At 37.3% G+C, this 23,689-nt stretch overlaps 1 protein-coding gene across 1 annotated transcript in view; it reads right to left on the bottom strand.

Annotated features, from left to right (window-relative positions):
* The window catches only part of SHPRH (SNF2 histone linker PHD RING helicase, E3 ubiquitin protein ligase), a 97,553-nt gene extending 74,203 nt beyond the window's left edge, over positions 1 to 23,350 (bottom strand). Inside the window, exons 1-10 of the mRNA XM_006891657.1 lie at positions 22,687 to 23,350; positions 19,724 to 19,853; positions 18,921 to 19,139; positions 16,382 to 16,460; positions 15,570 to 15,720; positions 8,724 to 8,832; positions 7,252 to 7,508; positions 5,352 to 6,011; positions 2,370 to 2,621; positions 1,071 to 1,149 (exon numbers count right to left, since the gene is read on the bottom strand). Coding sequence (XP_006891719.1) covers positions 1,071 to 1,149; positions 2,370 to 2,621; positions 5,352 to 6,011; positions 7,252 to 7,508; positions 8,724 to 8,832; positions 15,570 to 15,720; positions 16,382 to 16,460; positions 18,921 to 19,139; positions 19,724 to 19,853; positions 22,687 to 23,325 — 2,575 coding nt within the window. The 5' untranslated portion in view covers positions 23,326 to 23,350. The remainder of the gene's footprint in view (positions 1 to 1,070; positions 1,150 to 2,369; positions 2,622 to 5,351; positions 6,012 to 7,251; positions 7,509 to 8,723; positions 8,833 to 15,569; positions 15,721 to 16,381; positions 16,461 to 18,920; positions 19,140 to 19,723; positions 19,854 to 22,686) is intronic.
* Between the last annotated feature and the right edge of the window lie 339 nt (positions 23,351 to 23,689).

Raw genomic sequence — 23,689 nt, 5'->3', positions numbered from 1 at the left:
TCCCGGATAATCTGTTCTGCATACAGGTTGAAAAGTTATGGAGACAGGACACATCCCTGGCGTACACCCTTCCCAATTTTGAACCACTGTAATACAGCTTACTAAAATTCTACAAATACTAAAATACGTATTTACTTTTTTCTATAAGACTTTTAAAGTCATAGTAATAATAAATATCAATATTTTTAAATTAGCAGGGTATGACAGATTACTCTTCTGAACACAAACACAATATATGAAAATATGAATTTCCAGAAAGATTGTATTTTGAGGATTCACATTTAAACCAATTGCACTGCAATTCCCAAGGCTCCTGGTTTGAATCTACCAACTGCTCCATGGGAGAAGGATGGGCAATCTCCTGTTTGGTTACCTACCTCTGAAAACGCACCAAAGGGTCAGCTATGGGTCGATGGCACACGATAACAGAAAAACAGTCTAAGTTCATGACAGCTTTTCAGGTTCTGAGTGTATAGGACAACAATTTCTTCTCGTTTTAAAATTGACAACTTAAAGGCTTTAATAATGTAGTATCTTTATGATGGAAAAAGTGATATTGAAGGGAGCAATGTTCTAAACCGTGTGGGCAAGGAGAAGCTAAACACTAGAAACAATCTAAATGTTCAAAGAGTAGAATTGAAGGAATAATGACATATGCATAGGAAGTGATACCATAGAACTTTAAAGTTTCATAATCAGTAAAATTACTGTCCTACAATTTATGGATATTGGCAATGAAAATTATGGTCTCTATTTTTATAGGATGGTTAATTGAAATAAATTCTCCCCCCCACTTTTGTTAGGTTTTTCTTCCTTTCCACTCAACACTTTGTAACTGTGGTTTCAATGCACACCTAGTATCTAAGATCTTTAAGCAGATACAATTTTCTTTTCACCAGAACAAGACCCCTATTAATTTTTCATATATAAACAAAACCACTTAATTTTCACTTTAAAAATAATAGAATTATAAATTCATACTCAGTAATCCACTTAAATAAGAATTTCAGAAATACTTTCATTCAGAAAAATTTTAAAACTAGGCAATATGAGAGGAGAGCATCCAGTACCTTCTAATCCTCTCTGCACTGGAGTACCACTGATGCACCACCGATTAATCCCCGTCAAACGCTGAGCCATTTCTGCAGCCTGAGGGGGAGAGAGAGAAATTTACAAAAAGAAATAGACCCAGAAAGAACAATTGTTTACAAATGAAAGCTTGTACTTCTTCTCAGAAATATGGACTCTTAATTAGCAGTCAACACATTCTACGTGAGGTGCTATTCAGTGGGCCACTTGTAGGACAGTGGTTCTCATTAGTCAAAGGCAGTCATGTGTTCCTGAAGAACTGAGGTAAACAGTCTAAGTAACTGCAAAGCTCTCAGAATAGGGTGCTCCACACTCTAGACCCTTCCATTCTCAGACGTGAACTATAACCAAAGCCAAACCCACTGCCATGGAGTCAGTTCTGATTCCCAGCAATCTTCCGCTGAGTTTCTGAGGTTATAATTTTGTTTTTTTTAAGGCTATAACTCCTAATAGGAGCAGACTGGCTCACCTGTCCCCCACTGAGCAGCCAGGGGATTAACACTACCCACTTTTTAGTTTGCAGCATAATAAATAATGCCCTGCACCAATTAGTAAACTTAAAAGCTCCAAGGCTAAATGACACATTTCATAGATTACTCCACTTTCACATGTGAACTATATAATTAAAAAATCTGGTTTGAGTTACTGATTAATCAAAGAGGACAGAATAAAGACATAGGACAAATGATGGATGAATCAAAATTCTACTCTCTAAAGCACCATTTTCTGTTAACATTTGGTCTAAGATAACACTGATTAAAGTTATCAGAGGCTGAAGCTCTGGTGGCCTAGTGGCAAGAAGCTGCACTGCAATCTCAGAGGAATGTGGTTCAAATACACCAGATGCTCTGCTGGAGAAGCAGAGGCAATATCCTCCTGTACCAGTCAGAGTCGATTTGATGGTAAACACAAAAAATAATAAAATTTTTAAAAAAGTTATCAGAGGCCATCTAATGAACATTCCAGTAAGAAGAGAATTTATGGAAATTTCTAAACGGAATTTGCTTGATATACACCACATATATGTCATTTAAATACATAAAACATTCCCATATAGAGCAAAGATTCAGAATATAATAATTCCAAAGTGTTATATAGTTCTTAGCATAAAAAACCCAAAATGTAAAATATTTACTGTTTATATTTAATATAAACTTTTGATCAGTATCAACCCTGTATATTAACTATACTGTTGTGACAACTGTATTCTCTAAAGATAAGTTTCTCCCAGCTTCTTCCACCTCATTTTTTCCCTCAGAAGGTTTTTCATGAATTCTCACTTTTACAGTAGGACATTCAACCATCTGAGCCTCATCGAGGCAGATTCTCCACCACTCCACAGCTACGAGTGGGCTGGGGATGGCCATGTAGCGCTTCTGGTTCCGGAGGCGACGCCCATCTTCACTGTTGCTATGCGGGATATCCACATAGTTTAGCTCTGAACGAAGGACATCATAGGTGATTATGACTATATCCTGTTCTGCCAAAAAGTGAGGCTGTAAAAAGCCATCCTTCTTCACGCCTTGATATACCTAGGAAATAATCAGTGTTGGCTTAAGTCATTGTGCAAAGAGTCATCAACAATAAATGAAACATTTCTCCAGTTATTGAACCTCGTCTACTTGCTTAGGACTAATCCAGACTTATACACTCATCTACAGAAAGATACATTTCAGTGAAGGCTAAGAGCAGAAGCAGTGTGAAAGGAACTAGAACAGATCAACACATCTTTATTACAGTAGAATGACTAACTCTGGCTTTCTCTCACTGTTGCTGAGTTGGAACCAACTCAAAGCTGAGTCTTCATGGTGTTCCCAGGGCTATACACTGCACAGGAGATTACCTGTCTTTTTCCTGGGTCAGGTAATGGTTGATTGGACTGTCAAAGAGGTGTGGCCTCTGGGTTAACACCACAACTCCCTACACACTATGCCAACAGAGCTCCCTTAATTCAATGGCTGAGAAATTTAGACAGAAGTTAAAAATTTAAGAGAAAAAAAGAAAATTTAAAAAAAAATTTGAAGGGGTCCAGAAGAACATTTACGAGTGCTCAAAGGTAAAGAAATGGGGGAAAGGACTTATAAGTAGCTGAAGTAAGTAGCAGGTGTAAAATTCTAATGGTATGAGGATGGTGCAGGATCCTGCAAGGCTTAGGAGCTGGAGCTGACTCAGCAGCATTTAACAAGAGAATGAAAAAAATCAAGCAGTTAAGAGCTTTCCTTGTGACTCAGAAACTTGCTATAGAATGCAGAAGAGCCAAAACCAAATGGAAGAAATTCTAAAGTAAGTGGAACATGGGATTCCAAAGGGCAGCTTGGGGAGACAAAAGACTACAATAAATTGTGCAAATACCTGGAGTTAGAAAGTCAACAGGTAAGAAAAGTAAACATTTCTTAAGATAAAAGAACTAAAGAAAAATTCAAGCCCCAAGTGGTAGTACTTAAGGATCCTGGGGGGAAACATATTAAGTGATGCAGGAAACATCAAAAGAAGATGGAAAAAGTGCAGTCACTGTATCAAAACAGGTTGGTATGCAACCATTTCAGGAGGCAGCACATGATCAGTTGTATGAAGGAAGATGTTCAAGTGGTAATGAAAATACTGGTAAAAAAATAAGCCTCCAGAAATCATCTGAGATGTTTCAACAAATAGATACAACTCTGGAAGCTCTTATTCATTTACACTAACAAATCTGGAAGAAGGCAATCCAACCACCTCATTAGAAGACAAACATCATTGTTTGCACAGTACAGAAAAGTGATATAACAGAATGCAGAAATTATCGAACAATATCATTTGTATCACATGCTGAAGATAATTTTAAAAAACAGTCACAACAATACATTAACAGAACTGCCAGAAATTCATGCCAGATTCAAAGGAACATAGAACAAAAAATATCAATGCTGATGTCAGATGGCTTTTGGCTAAAAGATGAGAATTCCAGAAGAAAGGCTGATTTGTGTTTTCTCGATTATGCAAAGGCCTTTGACTATGTACATAATAAATTATTGGTAACTTTGCCAAGAATGGAAATCTTAAGTGCTCATGCATAATCTCTACATAGACATACAAATAGGTAATTGTTCCGTGAACAAGATGATAATGTTTGGTTTGTTTTTGTTATCTGCAACTCAACCCTGCTCTGTCCTGAGCCACTGTCATTGCCTCTGACACACCTACCCTTACTATCCTAGTCACTCCTAGTCACTGAGTCAATCCATCTCATCAAGGGTGTTCCTCTCTTGTGCTGTCCCTCCACCCTCCCAAGCATGATGTTATTTTCCAAGGACTGGTCCCTCCTTCCAAAATGCTCAAAGTATGTGAGATGGAGCTTCAGAATCCTTGCCTCCAAGGAGCAGCCTGGTTTCACTCTCCAGAAGAAATCTGTTGGGTTTAAAATCAGGAAAAGTGTGTTTAAGGGTTGGATCCTCTTACTATATTTATTCATGATGCATGCTGTGTACATGATGTAAGAAAAACATGGCATCAGGACTGGAAGAAGACTCGTAACAACCTGAAATATACAGATAATACCATCTTTGTGATGAAAGAGAACTTGAAGCACTTACTGATGAGGTCTACAAGATAGATTACACCACAATGTTAATGATTAGTTTTCAGTATGGACTGTATTTTAATGTAAAGGAAACAAAAATTTTCACAAATTGGCCAATAATTAACATCCTAACTAAAGGAGAAAGAACTGAAGCAGTCAATGATTTAATTTTACTTGGATCCATAATTAATGTTCACAAAAGTATCAATCAAGAAAAAAAATCCACAAAACTATATATTGCTCTGGGCAAATTGCATAAGACCTCTTGACAAAGTGTTAAAAAGATGTCATTTTGAGGACTACAGTATACCTGTTCCATGTCATGAGGTTTTCAACTACCTCAAATGTATGCAAAATTAACTGTGGTTTTGGCAAAGACCACTGAAGGTACCATGGACTGCAAGTCTTGCCAGAGTGCTCAAGAGAAGCAAGGACGGTCAAACTTCAGCTCACATACTATAGACATGTTCTCAGGATGGACTAGTCTGTAGGAAGAGACACCATGCTTGGCAGAGGGTCCGTAGAAAAAGAGGACTTGAAATAGGTTGGTATGAGACAGTGGCTCCAACAATGGGTCAAATACAGCAAAGACTGTGAAGACAGATCAAGCCTGGGCACTGTTTTACTCTGCTGTCCATAGGGTCACTGAGTTGGGACCCATTCTAGGGCACTTAACCACACCAAGGAGCAAAATCTACTTTACCAAGACTCGAAGAGATGAGGACTTGACATGCCTGTTTATCTCATCCACCCACTGATGACAGATAGAACTTGGGGAAATGATCAGGGTTGCTCGTGTTGATACTGGCTCCATTGCAACCAGGCAGTGGGGGCAGTAAAAGGGCTTAATCTTCAGATTCTTCTCGTCATAGTTCACACATTTTGCATGTTGCCATAAGTGGCATTTCAGGCACTGAACGCGAGGCTTAAGGTCCACCTGGCCCAGTTCACCACATATGCACTCAAAACGATAATCGGCAGAGTCGCAGGGGCTCATGGTTTCACCATGTGCTCCATCACCATCGGCAGGCTGGAGAGATTCAGTCTGGCCCTCGGGACTGGGTTCATGTAGGACTTTAGAGACACCTATACTTTCAGACATGCAAATGTCAGTTATGTGGGAGTCACTGGGAGGTGGACAAAGCCCTTGTGAATCAGGCTTGATGTCAGGTTGACTGGGTTCTCTCTTTGTGGACAAAACAGGCTTCTTCCTCAATCTACTACGAATTTTCCTGGGCTTATCATAGTAATAATAAGGATCATCATCATCATCAGAGGTGTTTGACGGCAAATATTCAGAGTCAGCGTCCTTGTTTCCAGATTTCCTAGATTCTCTCTGGATCTTCCTAGGGCTCCCCAGTGTCTATAAAAAGAGAAAAAAAAATCACTATTGTAATAGTCAAATTTCTAAAATTAAATTCTCATACTATCTGTTATATATGTCATAACTAGTCTTTGCTGCTCCTTTCCTTACAAAGAAACCACTCCTGATCAAGTGTTTCTAATTTGTCTTCTTAAATATTCCCTCCGTAGTCTGCAAGTAAAAAAACCCAACCAACCAAACCAAACCTACAAACTTCCCCCTCCAAAATAATATCAACCACCAAAGAAAAGTAGGGGCATACTATTATGTAGGGGAGATCTGGAAGGCAATAAAGAATACAAGGATATTCTTTGTAATACTGTGATGTATTCTTTGAATAATTTGATCTGAGCATCTTGTTATTTTCAGTCTGTTCAAATCACATATGTCAGAAACAGTTTCCTAGAAGTGAATTTGGAATTGAAGTTGGAAAGACGAGTAAGGCCGTTGAGCTCTGAGTCAGTATGGATTTCTCTGTGAGATGTTACTTCCTTGTTAACAAGAGCAAGTAAAACACAGTAGTTCACTGAAATCTTCTATCCTGACTTACAAGTCTGTGGAAAATGATGGAGATGAACTTTTTGTCTATTTAACTTCTTGTTATCAGTCAGCTCTTCATTTAGGTCAGCACATTTTGTAAATGTTTTCTTAAAAACAAACTGGAATTACTGCTCAACAGAAATAGTTTAACAAGTAAAAATTTTTGTAAAATGATACAAGGAAAGTCAGTATACAAAAAAATTCACATCGTAGCTAAAATGCTAGACATAATGATTTTTTAATGTTTTTACTTTTGAGAAATTTTTTTAACTGTTTAAACCAATATTACTGGGATACAGAAGAGAAGTTATTTTAAACTCTATCAGATGCTTAACCAACTAATGTCATTCAATAAATATTTGAGTATTTGCTATACTTTCTTCTGCGGGCCTATTGTTGTTATGTGTTGTTAAGTTGGAACTCATAACTGATCCTCCTGGGGGATTCAAACTGCATGCCTTTGGGTTTGTAGTGCAGCTCCTTACTGACTAGACCATCAGAGCTGTGTGTTTAGTAATAACCAAAATGAAATCTCTACTGTCATGGAATTTATAGTGAGCAAGCAGTAAACTTAACAGAAATGTAACTTTCCATTAAGTGCTTTTACTCACTGGTCTGTTAGTTTGTTTTCAGCCTTCAGACTGTAAAGGATTTAGTCTTTAAAGCATGATCCGTCAATATATTATAAATAATTGGTTACCTGCTTTCTGATCTTATCACATACATCTTCCTCCTTGTAATTCTTCCCCAATGTAAAAGTCCCAGAAAAACCATGGCCTTTGATCTGCTTCACAAGACCTTCAAAAATTAAGCATTTCAGCATCCTTTTCAAAAGACTTCTATTCCGCTGAACATCGTAACTGTATGTAGAACTGACATACTTATAAATGGAAAGGATAGACACTCCTTTTTTCCCATTCATTTCTTTCACAGCTGTCAAAATCATCACACGAGTGGCTAAATGCAAAAAAAAAAAAAAATGCTAATTCAGTGAAAAGAATAAAATTAAGAAACAATAAGTACCATCTAATCTTAATTATTATCAAAGACCTAGTTAAAAAAAGAAATCTATGTATTGTTGTCAGGTTGTCCACTCAGTGTTAGAAAATGTTAAGGGGAAAATTGTTACACGTATTAGAACGTAATTTGAAATAGAAATAACTTAAGGATAAGTAATTCATGCCAAACTGCTAATCCAACAAACTATCATTCAAAATTAAAACACAAAAATGCAGCATCTTTGGCGAAAAGAAATCAACCTAAAATGAACTGAGTTTAACATAAACTGGCTTCACTATTCCTACCTTGGCCCATATTATTCTAGGTCCTCTGCAAAGATTTGTTATTAAATAAATGAAAGGAAACGATTACATAAAAACAGCTGCCTCCAGTGTCTTTTAAAAAATTTTTTTTATTGTGATTTTAATGAAAGTTTATTAAGCAAATGGATTTTTCAGTCAACCATTCAAAGATATTTTGTTTGATAGCATTAGTTACAATATCCATGATGTAATCATTTACTTCTCTTTTCTTCCCGGTAGTTCTCATTGCTAGCAATCTTTCTGTCCTACTTGCTTGTTTGTTGTGACACAAAGGCCGGCAACTGATAGTGTGTAAAGGGCTCTACATCAACCATCTCTCAGAACTCAGGTGGCAGAGAGCTCAGAACCTGATCCCTCTGTGTGTTCTTTGGATGATGCTCACTTAGCATTTGTCAGTGTCATTCTTTGCCATAAGGTTCAAAGAAACATATTTTAAATCTATTATTAGGATGTTTGCAATGTCATGAAATAAATCCTTTAGAATAGGAAAAAAACCCAGAAATTTCTCACAATTATGTAATTTTCAAATATATCTTGCAACTAGAAGAGAAATGCTCATTTTGATAACAAATTTAAAATAGAACTATAGAATAGAGAAGTTTAAGTTGGCTTTTTAAAAAAAATTAAACCTAACAAATTTAGTAAAATAATGTATAACAAATTTGCTACCTACACAAAATCAAAGGAAAAAAATATCTCCTTTTGTTAAAAGTCTGACTTCTAATTAAATCCACCTGTACAAACTAGAAATCTATAGTTATTCATAATAATCAAAAGACATCTTAAGACTGCAGAGTAGACAGCAAAGTCAATAGAAAAAGGTATTTTCAGTCAGAGATGTCATACTTACGGGGACACTGAACTCTGACCTTTGGCTCAGATTCCATATTCTGAGTTTCTGTGCGTTTTCTTTTTCCGCCGGAATAATGTGGTGGAATAAAATAATTCACCACTTTTCCCTAATAAAATAACATATTAAACAATCACACATTGTTTTGCTGTTAGCATTCTAAATTTCTTCGTAACATTAAAACTCCTGAGGAGAAGATGAAAAAATAATCTTGTGGGCAAAAATAAATTTAAAAAGCATAGCGCTAAATATGTTACACAGACAACACACAAAGTTTATTTTCTTATTTCAAACCTTATTAATTTTTAAAAAATTGTGCTTACCACATGAAATTATTTAAATTTTAGGTGTGGAACTTATGAATTTAACTTTTGAAGTTTATTTAAACACAGAATTAATACATTTAATTGAAAATAATCCAAAAGCAATAACTTAGAATTGAAATATCACATGAGTGAAAATCCCAGAAAGTGACAGGTCATTATTAGATGCCAGCATGTTGATTTGCAACTCAGTGTGAGCTGTCAACAATGGATCTGAACCTTGTCCTGTGCTGTGCTATCCTCATGATCTCTGTCCTCCTCAAGACCATTGTTGTGGTCACTGTCTCTCGTTGGGAGTCTTCCTCCTTCCCTCTCTCTCTCTCCTTCCCTCCATCCAAGTATCTTCCTCTATCTATCTTGTCGGAAAGTCTCCCTCTCTTTCGCTGACCCTCTACAATCTCCCAGCATGATGTCTCTCTCCAAGGAATGGTTCCCCCTGAAAATAAGCTCAAGGTAAGTGGAACCATACTGGACCATTCCTGTCTCAAAAGAGCTGTCTGGTTGGTTGCATTTCCTTCAAGATATAGCTGTTTGTTCTTGGTAGCCATGGGACATTCAGTACTCTTCACCAACACCCCAATTTCAAGTTACTGATTTTTTTCGTTCTGTCATCCTGATCCACTGTCCAACTTTCACATGCATAGAAGCAACTTTGATAAATGTTGATAGCTAGAGAGGGGCTTCAGGCCTTTTGTTCACAGGGCTGCTATGAGTCATGCTTGACTTGAAGGCACTCAACAATAACAACAGGAAGCAACTGAAAATACCATGGTTTGGATCACGAGAACCTTAATCTTTAAACTGACATCACCACTCTTTAGCCATTTGGAGAGGTCCTTGACAGCAGATTTCCCCACTGTAACACATCTTTTGCATGCTACCACGGGTCTGGATAGCAGATCCACATAAAATGAAACTGGTGACTTCAATCTTGTCTCCATCTATTATGCTGACCATCGGTCCTGTAGTGAGGATTTTTGGTGTTGTGATGTAATGCTTACAGACTGTGGTCTTTGTTCTTCTGCAGCAAGGGTTTCAAGTCCTCTTTACTTACTACAACCTTGTGTCATCTGCCCAATACTGGTTGTTAAGTCTTTCTCTAATGTTGATACTACATTCTTCATATAGTTCGGATTCTGAAATGACTTTTTAGCATACAGACTAAGTTACGAAGAAAAGCCACAACATGATGCACACCATTCGTGATTTTAAACCAAGCAAGATTCTTTTTTTTTTTGTCCAGACAACTGCTTCTTGGTCTATGCACAGGTTTCTCATGAGCACAGTTATGTTTTCAGGAACTCTTTCTTCTCCTCAGTGTTAGCCATTATGTTATGATCTACACAGAAAAATGCCTTTGCATCATCAATGAAATACATGTATCTTTCTAGTACTCTGTTTGCAGCCAAGATCCACCTGACATCAATAAGATACCCCCCGTGCCATGATCTAGTCTGAATCCTGCTTGAACTTCAGATAGTTGCTGATGCACAGTTCAGATATTTTTTCATAATCTTCAGCAACATTTTACTTACATGTGATATTAATGATATTGTTCAGTAATTTCTATTTCCCATTGGATTATCCTTTTTGGGAATTGGAATAAATAATGGCTCTCTTCCAGTCAGCTGGCCTGGAAGCTGTCTTTCTTATCTGTTGGTAGGGTCTGGTGAACATGTTTAGGATTGCATCTATTTCCTCAAACATGCCAAATGATCTTCCATCAATTCCTGGAAATTTATTTTTTGCTAATTAATTCAGTACAGCTTGGACTGCTTCCTTCAATACTACTAATTCTTGGTCATATGCGACTTCCTGCAATGTTTTTATTTCAGTTCATTCTTTTTGGTACAGTGACTTTCTATTAATTCAGTCCATTTTCTTTGCATGCTTCCTACATCATTAAAGATTTGCTCAGTATTGCAACATGAGTATTGACTTTTTTTTTTATTCAGTACTTTCAGCTAGAGAAATGTCGATTCCCTTTTGGATTTCTAACTCCAACTCTTGCACATGTCATTATAATATTTTGCTCTGGCTTCTCGAGCTACCCTTTGAAATCTTCTGTTCTCTTATCTCAGCATTCTTTCTCCTTGTTTTCACTTCTTTTCATTCTATTACAAGTTTTAGAGCTGGTTCTGACTCCCCTCCCCTTCCCTTTCCCTCCCTTCTCTTTCTTTCTCTCTTTCTTTCTTTGTAATGACTTTTTCCTCATAGAAATGAGGCTGGAGAATGAACCATATAATTTTGTACAACCTGATGGGCTGCATGTGCATAAAGTTGACTATCTGTAGAGACAGATCTTGGAGAAACTCAATAATAGCAGTCAAAGGCACGTCAGGGGCTGGCTGTGGAAAAGATCATCAACTACTCATATGCAAGTTCAAACTGAAGTTGAAGAAAAGGAAAACCAGGCCAGGGAATCAAAACAGGACCATGAGTCTATCACAATTCAATTTGAAAACAATCTTAAGACTAGACTTTATGCAATGAACACTTACTGAAGACTAGAGAAGTTGTGGAACGGCATCAATCACAGCTGTTGAAATAATAGAGACTTCTCCCAGGAGCTGACAGAAAAGAAAAGCCTTCCAATAGAGCTACTGGCCTGAATTCAGACTTTTTGCCTTACAAACTTTAAGAAAATAAATTTGTTTTTTAAAGCAAAAAAAACAACAACAAACACCAAACCAAAAAAAAGCATTATCCGTGAAGAAAGCAAAAGATCAAGTGACAGGTACTGAATACTGTATGTTGTTGTTATATGCCATCGAGTCACTTGCGACTCATAACAACCCTATATACCAAGGGCTCTAAACACCGTTCTATCCTGTGCCAACTTCACTGTTTCAAACACATTCATTCCCACCACTCTACTCACAGACTCGATCCATCTCATCGAGGGTCTTCCTCTCCTTCGCTGCCCCTCCACTTTCCCAAACATGATTTCCCTCTGCAAGGACTAGTCCCTCCTGGCAACATGCCCAAAGTATGTCAGACGAAGCTTCTGAATCCTTGACTCTAAGGAGCACTCCGGCTTCACCTTCTGCAAGACAAACCTGTTTGTTCTCTTAACAGTCCATGGCATATTCAACACTCTTCTCCAGCACCACAGTTCAAAGGCATCAATTCTTCTTCTATCATCTCTATGCACTGTCCAACTCTCTGATGCATAGCACATAATTGCAAAGACTATAGCATGGATCAGGCGCACCTTAGTCTCCTCCAGCCTGACGTTGTTGCTCTTCAGTATTCTTGAGCGGTCTCTCACAGCTGACTTTCCCAATGCAATTCATCTCCTGATTCCTGGCTGCTGGTACCATGAGTGTTGACTGTGGAACCAATAAATGAAAACTTAACTATCTCAATCTCTTCACCATCCATACTGATGCTGTCAATTGGCCTAGTGGTAAGAATCTTTGTTTTCTTGATGTTGGGCTTCAATCCATATTGAAAGCTATAGTCCTTGACCTTCTGCAGCAAGTGCTTCAGGTCCTCCTCCTCAGTTTCAGCAAGCAGGGTTGTGTCATCTGCATAATGCAGGCTGTTGATGATTCTTCCACCAATCCTGATGCCACATTCCTCCTCATACAGCCCAGCATCTCAGATGATCTGTTCTGCATACAGATTGAAAAGGTATGGAGACAAAATAGACCCCTGACAGACCCCCTTCTTGATTTTGAACCATGTAGTGTCTCCTTGCTCTGTTCTGATGACTGCCTCTTGGTCCAAGTGTAGGTTTCGCATTAGCCCTATCAAATGTTCTGGGATTCTCATTCTTCTCAGAGTCAGCCATAGCTTGTTGTGATGCACACAGTCAAAAGCCTTTGCATAGTCAATGAAGCACAGACAGACATTCTTCTGGTATTGTTTTCTGCCAAGACCCATAATACTATATAGCCAAGTCAATTTTTTTTTGTAACAAATGAATCAGATTTTTTTTTTCAATTCCCTACTTAATAGTTTGAAATGCTTGTAAGAAAGAACCAACAAAGGGGAATAAATTTAGAGTAAGAATTGTTTCCTTATTTTTTCCTTCTTTGGCCTAAAACATCACTGAACTTTTATAAATTCTTTGATTTGATGTATTTTAGATATTGTCACCTGAGACTTATTACTTGAATACAGAGAGGGGACAAAACCATTCAGCAGTTTCTAGTCTCCTGCTAACATGTAAAGTTTGTCATCCAGGCCCTTAAGAGTGACTCCACTTCTTTGGAAATACATGTTTGAATTTGCAGTACTTCTGTCTTAGAATAGTTTTGTCAAATCATGTCTCGTGTCACTAGCTGTCATTTAGAGATGATGTATCACAGCCAATAAAAACTGGTACTAAGTAACACCTAATACTCTGGCATGTAAATGTCACTAAATTATTGTTTTCACACTAAAACAGGAAAAAGAAATTTTTTTAAAGTATGAAAAGCTAATTTTGCCAGACCTGCCTTTATCAAAAGATTGTATAATCCCAAGATAGGAGGATCGTGAGATAATTACAGCTGTTGTTACATGCCACTGAGTCGGAATCGACTCATAACTAACTCCCCAGTGGGTTTTTAGAGGCTGCAAACCGTGTGAGAGGAAAAGTTCCAGTGGACTCGAACTGTGAACCTTTGGTTTGGCAGTATAACTCCTTACCATTAAGCCCTCATTACAATTAGACTCTTAAATAATGATTCCCTTTGATAAGATTTAATGTGCTGATTTCAGATTTATTTACTGGAAAAGATGAGCAATGGGATATGTTTGCCTCAGTAGGAATTTTTGTTTTTATAAATTTTAAATAATGTACTTTTAAACACTATTATACATTGTAAACACTATTATACATTGTAAACAATGGGAATTCCAAGACACTCAACCATGCTCATATGAGCCTACACACAGACCAAGTAGCAGCAGTCTGAACAGAACAAGGGCCAACACACTTAAAAATCAGGAAAGCTGCATGTCAGGGCTGTATGCTTTCTCCATATTCAATCTGTGTGCTGAACATATCATTTGAGAAATTGGACCACATGAAGAAGAATGTGGCATCAGGATTGGAGGACGACTAACCAACAACCTGCATTACGCCAATGACACAACCTCATTGACAGTAAGTGAAGAGGACTTGAAGCACTTACTATAGAAGATCAAAGACTACAGTCTTTAACATTGGTTAAATCTCAAGATTAAAAACACAAAAATCTTTACCACAAGACCAACAGGCAACATCTCAATAGATGAAGGTTGAAGCTGTCAATGATTTCCTTGGGTTCAGAATCTCATACCCATGGTTAATCGCAGTTAACAAATCAAAATTGAAGGTGTGTGGCACAAAGAAAATCTGCTGTCAAAGATGTCTCCAAATTGCTAACGAGCAATGATGCCAGTTTAAAGGTGCTCTGATCCAAGCCATGGTACTTTCAATTGCTTCCTATGCATGTGAAAGTTAGCCAATGAATAAAGAAAGAGACAGAAGAATTGATGTCTTTCAATTACAGTACTGGAAAAAAAGAGTCCTGAATATCTCAACAACTGCCAAAACAAACAAGTTTATCTTGAAGAAAGTGTAACCAAAGTGCTCTTTAGAGGCAAGGTTGGTTAAACTAAATCTCACATACTTTGGGTATATTGTCAGGACAGACCAACCAGTCCGAGGAACAACAAATCATGCTGGGAAAGGTAGAGGTCAGAAAAAAGGAGGAAGCTCTTCAACCAGATGGATCGACACTGATACTGTAACAATGGACTCAAGCACATCTGAGCTGGTAAGGATGGCAGAGAGGGCAACATTCAGATCTGGTGTTCACAGATGTGCTATGAGCCGTGGCTGACTCAAAAGCATCTAACAACAACAGTCCATTTATGGACAGGGACTCAGCTGGCTTCATCTAGCAATCTAACTGTCAAGCTACCCATCTTTTAACACAGCTAATTACTAGATTCCAAGATTTATGTATCTTAGATTTATGGCACTTAAAAAAAAAAGCTCTAAAAAAGTATTTAGTGGTTTCATGAGTCTTTTCATAAGTGACAGGAAGGTCTGGGTGGCACAAATATTTCCCACTTGACTATTTAAGTGAAGGCTGGCAATTCCAACTTATTCAGCAACTCACAGTATAAAAGCCTGGAGAGCTACTTTTGTTAAAAGCACAGCCAAGACAATCCTTACAAACAGTTTTAAAGTGTAATACCTAATGTTTGTAACAGAGCAGAGTTGAGAGCAACAAGTTTGACTTCACTTTTATTAAGTGAAAACATCTGAGAAAGCAACAGAAATTTATTAAAGAACCTCTCTCAACTTGAAGAATGCTTGTTAAGTGACTATATACATCTGCATGGTGGATAAAATCACTTAATTCTGGCAGGTAACAAAAATCCAGTAGTTAGTCTCCAATGAAGTTAGTTAACCAGTAAGCAATAGAAATCATTAGTCACAGAGTACACTGTAAGCAATGACTTAATAACCAGGGAACTGCTCAACATACGATGCTCTTTGAGAACATATGTCCCTCCGCTTTCCTGGTCTTCCTCATACCTCTGGAAGAGTGAGAGCATCCTGTCTGACATCTTGTCGAGTATGTGTCAGAATCAGAGCCAAAACCTCCACTGTCTTTCCAAGACCCATTTCATCAGCAAGGATTCCACCGATGAGCTGCGGGCCAGCATATGGGTACTCACGGATGATGCTAAAAGAAAAGGCAAGAAAAACATATCATGGAAACACAATTTTAAAAGCATACCACCACGTGTCTCACAAATAACTTGCCACACATAGAACACACTGAGTGTAGATGTTACTTAAATAAAAGTATGGTACCATTCCTAATTACTGCTCTTAAAGAGAGATAGAAGAAATTCGTAAAGTCTAGTTTTCTGAAACGAAATTTTAATGTGAAATAACTTGAACTCCTAGTTCATGGATAGAATATTAGTGATAATAAAAGATTTCCTAAGTCAATAAACTGATCTAACAAACAAGAATGGTGTTGATAAATGGCACTACGAAAGGGAATGGGTCTGATTTTCCTGCAACTTTTATGAATTTGGCAATAAGTAACTAATGATTTATTATGTTTCATTATTCATAAAATCAGTACTACAAACTGACAAGTATTATGGAAAAAACAGGAATATTGGCCAATAATAGTCACATTTATGTTTAGAATTATAATCTCACTTTAAACACTGATAAGTCCTAATGTCTATAATGCTATTTATTGTGTTTGATAATACTTGTAATAATAATTTGGTAATGTTTTTTGAGGTACTGTCAAGGCTGAAAACAATCTCATTTTTTCATGTTATTTATTTTCTAAAACAAAGCACATAAATGAAAATTAGACTTACCACCCTGTGTATGGATTATAGTAGAGTTTCAAACCCTCAGGTGTAACAATTTCTCGCCATAAGAAATGCAAGGCATTTTCTGAAAAACAAACCCAAACACACAAAACCCATAACCACAAGAACAAGAACTTTATTTTTCTTTCGTAGGGTAATTGGGTGAGGAAAAGGAGGATGATTCCTGGAATTCTTTCTTCTAATATAACTTTTTAGCTTCTTTTGTCTTGGCATAAATAGCTTCCATATAAGAAAAAAGCAAAGAATAGGAAATTATAGAGGATTAACAAGGAAATGAATACTTATCACCAACTTCTTGTTAATTGCCTTCAAGTTGAGCACAGCTCATAGTGACCCTATAACAAAAGGCCTGAAGCCCCTCTACAACTATCGACATTTATCAAAGTTCACAGTTTCTGGAGCCAAGTTGTTTGGGAAGCGGATGCCACTCCTACATCCTTAATAAAATAGAGACGTTTTCAAATCAAGCAACCAACATATTTTAGTGGGCCAACAAATTTACCCAAATCAAACCTGACCCATAATGGATCTGGAAGGGAGAGGATGACCTTACATAAGAAAAAAATAATTAACATTGTAACAAGTGTACAGGAGTTGATTTTAAACAGAATTTTCCATTATGCTTCTTAATGTTTTAACTTGTCTAAACCAACTGCCAAAATAATAAGTCTGTCTTTTGCTATTGATAAAACAGCAGTAATTTTTTAATTTCTGAGATTAACAGATGAAACAGAAATACAGATTGATAGTGTTTATAGATGGGAAAAAAAGGGAAACAAAGTTTCTTTTCAGGGGACCCAGAAAGGGCAGGAGATCATCCTAAATAACACAATGATTTAATAAATAAAATCTAGTCTGTGAATACAAAAATAAGTTGTAAACACAAACAGTATAAATGAATTTCAGTTGAAAAAAGACTGAACACCCTTCCACACCAAAAAGCAGCGGAAGGAGTTGAACATAAAGTACTATACAGGAACTTTCTTGGATTAAGGAAATACTTCATTGTCACATAGAAATATACTGCAAAATTACACATGTAATCTTAAATTTTTCTCTAGTCATAAAAAAAAGGGTTTGGATTAATCTTCACCGTATATTTTAATTAACCCAATTTACTCCAAAAATTATTTCAACATATAAGAAATAAAATTTATTAATGAGTTTTAAAATATTTTCCTTGTTTTGTTTCAAACCTGGAACATATTTTATACTTGTAACACACTTCATTTGGTGTAGTCACATTTCAAGTCTTAAAAAGTCATATGTGTGGCTAGTAACCACCTTTTGGACAGTGATATTTCATAACTGGCTTAACTAACTCACAAAGGTACATATGCTCATCAAAGCACATCAAATGGAGCTTTTAACATCTGTGCATCTTAATTATGTACCTTATACCTTAAAACAAGTTAACTCAACAACAAATATCACGGAGCGGGGGGGAAGTCTACTTGGTGGGAAAACTAGAGAGCTAATAATTTCTTCTAGATATGTATTTTGAAAAAAAAAATTACTTCAAAATAATTAAGAGTATAGGGAAATACTGGGGGTATTTTGTGTACCATCGAGTCAGAACTGACCCACAGTTGACCATCTGGTGGGTTTTTTAAGGCAGTAAAACACACAGGAGGAGAATGCCCATCCTTTCTCCCACAGAGCAGCTGGTGGACTTGAAATGTGTACCTTCAGGATTACAGCACAGCTTCTTGCCACTAGGCCACTGGCTAGAAATTAATTATTTAATAGAATGAAACGTTTAAAAAAACGATGTTTGTTGGATTAAAATACTAAAGTTTAGATTGAAATGTAAATGTGGAATTAAATAAGAGTCAGTTGTCATTATTTAAAATAAATCTATAGAGGAGGAATGAGAAATAGCACCTCACTGCCTAGAAGGACATGGAAAACTTTGTGCCTATCGTTTTTAAAAAAGTGGAAAAACAATGTAAAAGAAGAATAGTGTGAAACACAATATATGCGAACTTTGTAATTTTTAAGTAGTTTTTTCTTGTTTATATTCATTATCAAATTGTAGAAAATGATCAGCAAGATTCCCATCTGATTGGCCTCTAAAAGCAATTCTACCTGAAAAAGCCTGGTTTTAAATAACCGCAATGGAAGCCGACTTACTTTAGCAGAATGAACCAGTCCACACTTTAAAGGATGAAGGAACTCACATACCTATGTCCCAGTGTCTTAAAAAATCATTTTCTACACAGTAATAGAAGGGTGAAGGGGTTGGCGCAGGTGAGGCATAGCCTAGACCAGGTGGACTGAGGTGGTGACTGCCACAATGAGCTATGTGTCAGGAAGTGTGAGGATGGCATAGGATAGAACAGGGTTCAGAGCTTTTGTTCACAGGGTCGCTATGAGCTGTATTCAACTCCACATCGCCTAACAACAACAACAACCATGCTCATTCTCTTATTTATCTTTTCAATATGATTTTGCTTAATGATCAGTTCCACTCATCTTTCCTCCTGTAACCAATCTGCCTTTTCTCTATGCATTTTATACGTACCGCTGGCAGGAGCACTTCTGAAACGCTCTTGTTGCAGCATCCAGTTGACAGCCTCTCTCTGGTAGGGCCTCAGCACGGGAGTCAATGCAGGATGCTGGACATCAACTTGAATGGGCTGTGTTTCTTGCTGATGTGTTCGTTTCACAAAGTGATACAGCTCGTCAATGTCTTGTCCTTCCGGCTCACTCTCTGAATCTTCCTCATCCTCTTCCAATGCATCTGTACACACAACAGCAAACGTATTTATAAAAATAAACCAAGCACAATTCTTCTAAAATTGTATGCTCTCCCAACTCTGAGTCCTTGCTCAACATGCTTTGTGCCTGGAATTTTTTAGCCTTAATTCTTCACTGATTAAAAACCCATCATCTCTCTTATAAGGTAGTTACACTGATACTTTGCTCAAGACATTTTCTTTATTTTCTTCTAGCTGGAATGAAAATTCTGCTCTCTGCTCATGCAATACTTTTATACTTTGCTGACAGCAATATGTTGCAATTTCTCTGGCACTTCAATCATGGATGTTTATTTGCCCCTTCTGCAATTAGCCCAGATCTCTTCAGATGCTGCTTTTGGACTTAACGTAATGATGCACATATTTCTTGAGTAATTCTTTTAAGTACAGCAAATAAAGTGAAAATTACATTAGGGATTTCAAATAAGTATAATCTTGTCATATAGTGATTTTTATGGACGTTGTTTAATTTTTATTATGATTGTATTAGCTGGGATTTTGGCTGTCATGGGTTGTAGATAAGGGGAGAATAACTCTTCTATAACAGCAATTCAAAATATAAAATTACCTGGCGTAATAAAATTGTACAACTTTTCCATCACTTTCTTCATAAGCTGATTGAACTTTTTCATTCTTGAATGTGCATCACTCATGAAGTCTAGTTTTGCTAGGCCTGACTCCAAAAGGTAAATTCCAACCTATTAAAAAAAAAAAAAAAATTAATCAACTCAAAACTACTTTTAAGTGGAATACACTATTTTTTTCTTATGAGGACTTACGGTGCTGCTGTAGTGAACACATGGATCATCATTTTTTAAAATATTCCAGGTTCCCCCTACGACTAACTGATATTATATACTATTGTGTTGATTTGACCTGCCTGAAGAGTTCAAACTGCCCACCTTTCACTTAGGTGCAAAACAGTAACCACTGCACAGCAAGGGTAACTCCTTAATCCCCCTCACATATTTTCACTTTTCATAATGAAGTCATTCTATACATGCAAATGCCTATTATATATACCATTTAAGTTGCTTGAAAAAAATTACTTCCCTAACTTGAACCAAATCTATGCAAATGTGATCAGAACATGTAATTTTACCTAGGAGGCCACTGATTCTCAAATCATCAGTGATATTTGTTAAAAATGCAGATTCTACTATAAGATTCTGATGGTGCATATGCCAGGATTCAGAGATATTTATTAGGCTTGTTAAACTTTGGAAGCAAGAGTGGCATCCACTTTGTAAACAACATGCCTCTGGAAACTATGAACTTAGATAAATGATGATGGTTATAGAAGGGCTTCAGGTCTTTTAGTCATAGGATCGCTATGAGTCATGCTCCACTCGACGGCAATCAACACCACCACTGCTGTGTACCACTGAGTTGAGAGTGACCCACAGCTGACCCTCTCCAGCGGGTTTTAGAGACAGTAAATGGCACAAGTGGAGAATGCTCACCTTTCTCCCGCAGAGCTGCTGATGGATTAAAATCAAATACCTTTGTGTTGGCAGCACAATTCCTAACCACCAAGCCACCCACCACAGCTCCCTAGTTAACCTTCGGAGTCCTTAATAGTAGACTAAGATTTAGGACACAACAAACAGCATGTGTATGAGGATGTAAGAATGTAAGATTTTAGCACATTCAGTTTATGATAATATCATCTACCCTTTAATTTAATGAGAAATTATGATCCACTGAATGAATAAAAATCTAATTTCTTTGTAAATGTTCATTAAAATAACAATTAAAAGTTATACTTCTTTACCAAAAAAAGAATGTACAATTTTGTGTAAAAAAAGGTGAATTTACAATGAACTAGCGTAGCATAAACTTTTACAGCCAAGAAATTAAAATCCCTATTGATATGCAGGAGTTAAACTAAAAATTGACTAATTTATTTTGACATGATCTCACTTGCAAAACGGATACCTCCACGAGACAGCTGGAGTGCTGTGTGCCAGATTCCTTCTGTTGGTCACTGACATGCTCACCTTTTCCACTACAGAGCACGAGCGTATCAACTAGAATCAAGTGGCTGAGTGAGATGTTATTTCATTATTCATTTACATCCTACCCTGTCTTCACTGAGGATACGATGGCTACAATGACAATGAGCGCTAAAATATTTTTAGATAAATTTGCGACCAGGGAAAACAGGCCAAGTCTTGGTACGTCAGTGGACAGAGGGAACACAGCTAAGCAGATCATGAATTCGTATCTACTTGGAATCACAAAGCCATTGTTTTGGTACTCACATTCAGGAAAGACATTCAGTGCTTGATTACATAAGTTCATTGTCAAGGGAAAAAAGTTACAATCTAATGCTTCTAAATTTTTTCCTTTCCTCTGTTAATTCTAAAACTATCAATATGGTTTTCAACGAAATGGCTTATTAATTAATATTAAGTATGCATGAGGTGGCTTTCAATCAAGGTAAAGGTGAATTTAATAATTTTAGAATTTCATGTTTTAGCATGAAAGTGTATTTCTTTGCTTCAAAATTTATAAGACTTTTATTTACATTATTTCCCAATTCTCAACATAATTCTGAGGTAAGATAAATCAGTATTATTTCCATTTCACACAGAAAGGTGAACTTTGAGGATTTAAATAATTCACATGAAGATTTCTGGTGAGTGAAGGGTAGAACCTAAAAGAAATTATAAATTTATTCACTCACTTATGAAAAAACTTGAGTACCAAGCTCTACGTAACAGGGTGGGGCTGTAAGAAATCATTTAGTCTAGTGGGAGAAAGGTGCAAAATGTAAGCACACTCTAAGCTGTTGAAGCCAACTACATACAAACATCAGGTGCCATGAGGGAGAGAGGCACAACATAGCCCATGGGCCTAATAAAACATCTCCCTGAATGAAGTGAACTCTAACTTCGCTTTAAAGTTTAAAAAAGACTTGGAAGTTATTCAGGGAAAAGGGACAACAGAGGTGGAGGAGACTGAGAGCAAAAGCAAAGAAGCAGAAGCAGCAGGGTATGTAATCACCAAATGTCCAGGACAAAATACAAAGGACAGTGATAAAGGACGAGCTGGAGAAGGGGACAAAGCACCACGGGGCCAGCAAGAGGAGGACTGTGGGCTCCAGGAGAAGGTCACACCTAATTCCGGAGCAGTAAAGAACAGAATTCTACCTGTGCTCTTGTTCTAATTCTACAAGCAAACTGGATGCAAAATTTAATAAGGCATGACTGAAAACAGACAATGGTTAAGTGACTGGAACAGGAAGAGCAAAGAGTTGGTGGGCACCAGGGAAAGTCACTGAGCAGAGATGCACAGGAAGAAAAGAAAAAAGGAGCTGGGAAGATCAGATCTCCTTATGAAGGACGACAGCCTTGAAGCAATTTGTTGTACTGTTGATGGTTTTGACATTCTAAAATAAAAGTTTTGAAATGTCATCATGAGGGCCTTACTGATGACTTTTCACAACCTCCTTCTCTCTCAGTAGACTTTAAAAAAATGGACTACCAGCATAGAAGAACCTAAAAAGATATTACAGAAATTTCATACCTTGACAATATGATTTCCTTCTGGTCTTTGGTACAATTTTATTATTCTCTTTTTTTGCAGCCACCCCAAGTCTTCTAAAAGTTCACGACTGAAGGATGATTCCACCTGAACACTCTCGTCACCAATACTGATTGGTTCTAGGAGGCTTGTTTCTTCTTTCTTCCCATCTCCACAGTCTGAATGAATGTAGACCAGCAACTGATCGCTTGACTCTGAACTCATTAACGTAAAACTCCTTTCAGAAAAATTGTCAACTAGAGTCTGTTGAGGAAGAAGCTGCAGAGTTAGTTCTCCCAGAAATGCTTTCCAAGAGTTATCCAGATGATAGGGAGCTATCACAATGTTCAACTTTATGAATGAAGGGGGGGAAAGACCAACAGTCTCTTCCGCATCAAGCGAGTGTGAAATGCTCACGGACTCTGTACTCCTCTTCTTTCCTCCGGGAGACGTTTCCTCCGTTAGACTATCGTCCCGGATGAGGCCATGAGTGGAGGCGGAGTCTGACCCCAGGCAGGGCCGCTCGTCATCACTTAAGCTGAGAGGTTCGTTCCTTCTGTCTTCGTGCATATTCCAACGAAGCTGCTGCTGCTTCTCTTCATCCACCTTCACGGGAGGTGCACGCTTCCGTCGGCTGCTCATCTTCAAGTTTTCTGGTTGGTAAATGTGAGCTCTAGAAAACAAATATAACAGTAGGCATTCCAAGGGAGGATTTCAGTGTTAAGAGTTCATACATGAGAAAAGTAGAGAGTCATACTCGACACGCACAACATGCAACCTGCAGACCAGGTGCTGCTGAGTCAATTTTGACTTTTGATGCCCCCACACATGTTAGAGTAAAACTGGAGAGAGATAAAGGAAGCAATGGGTATTCTTTTAAAAAAATACAGTCAAACAAGGTAAGGAACCCATAAACTATAATGTCATATATCAAATAAATTTGTAAAACTTTGGTGAACAAATCAAAGTCTAAAAAATACTTAATGCCCAGGACATAGTAAAGTAA

The sequence above is a fragment of the Elephantulus edwardii genome, unplaced genomic scaffold (assembly GCF_000299155.1).
Source record: "Elephantulus edwardii isolate Elephantulus edwardi_28Jun2011 unplaced genomic scaffold, EleEdw1.0 scaffold00102, whole genome shotgun sequence".
NCBI lineage: Eukaryota > Metazoa > Chordata > Mammalia > Macroscelidea > Macroscelididae > Elephantulus > Elephantulus edwardii.
This window is presented reverse-complemented; position numbering and strand designations above follow the sequence as displayed.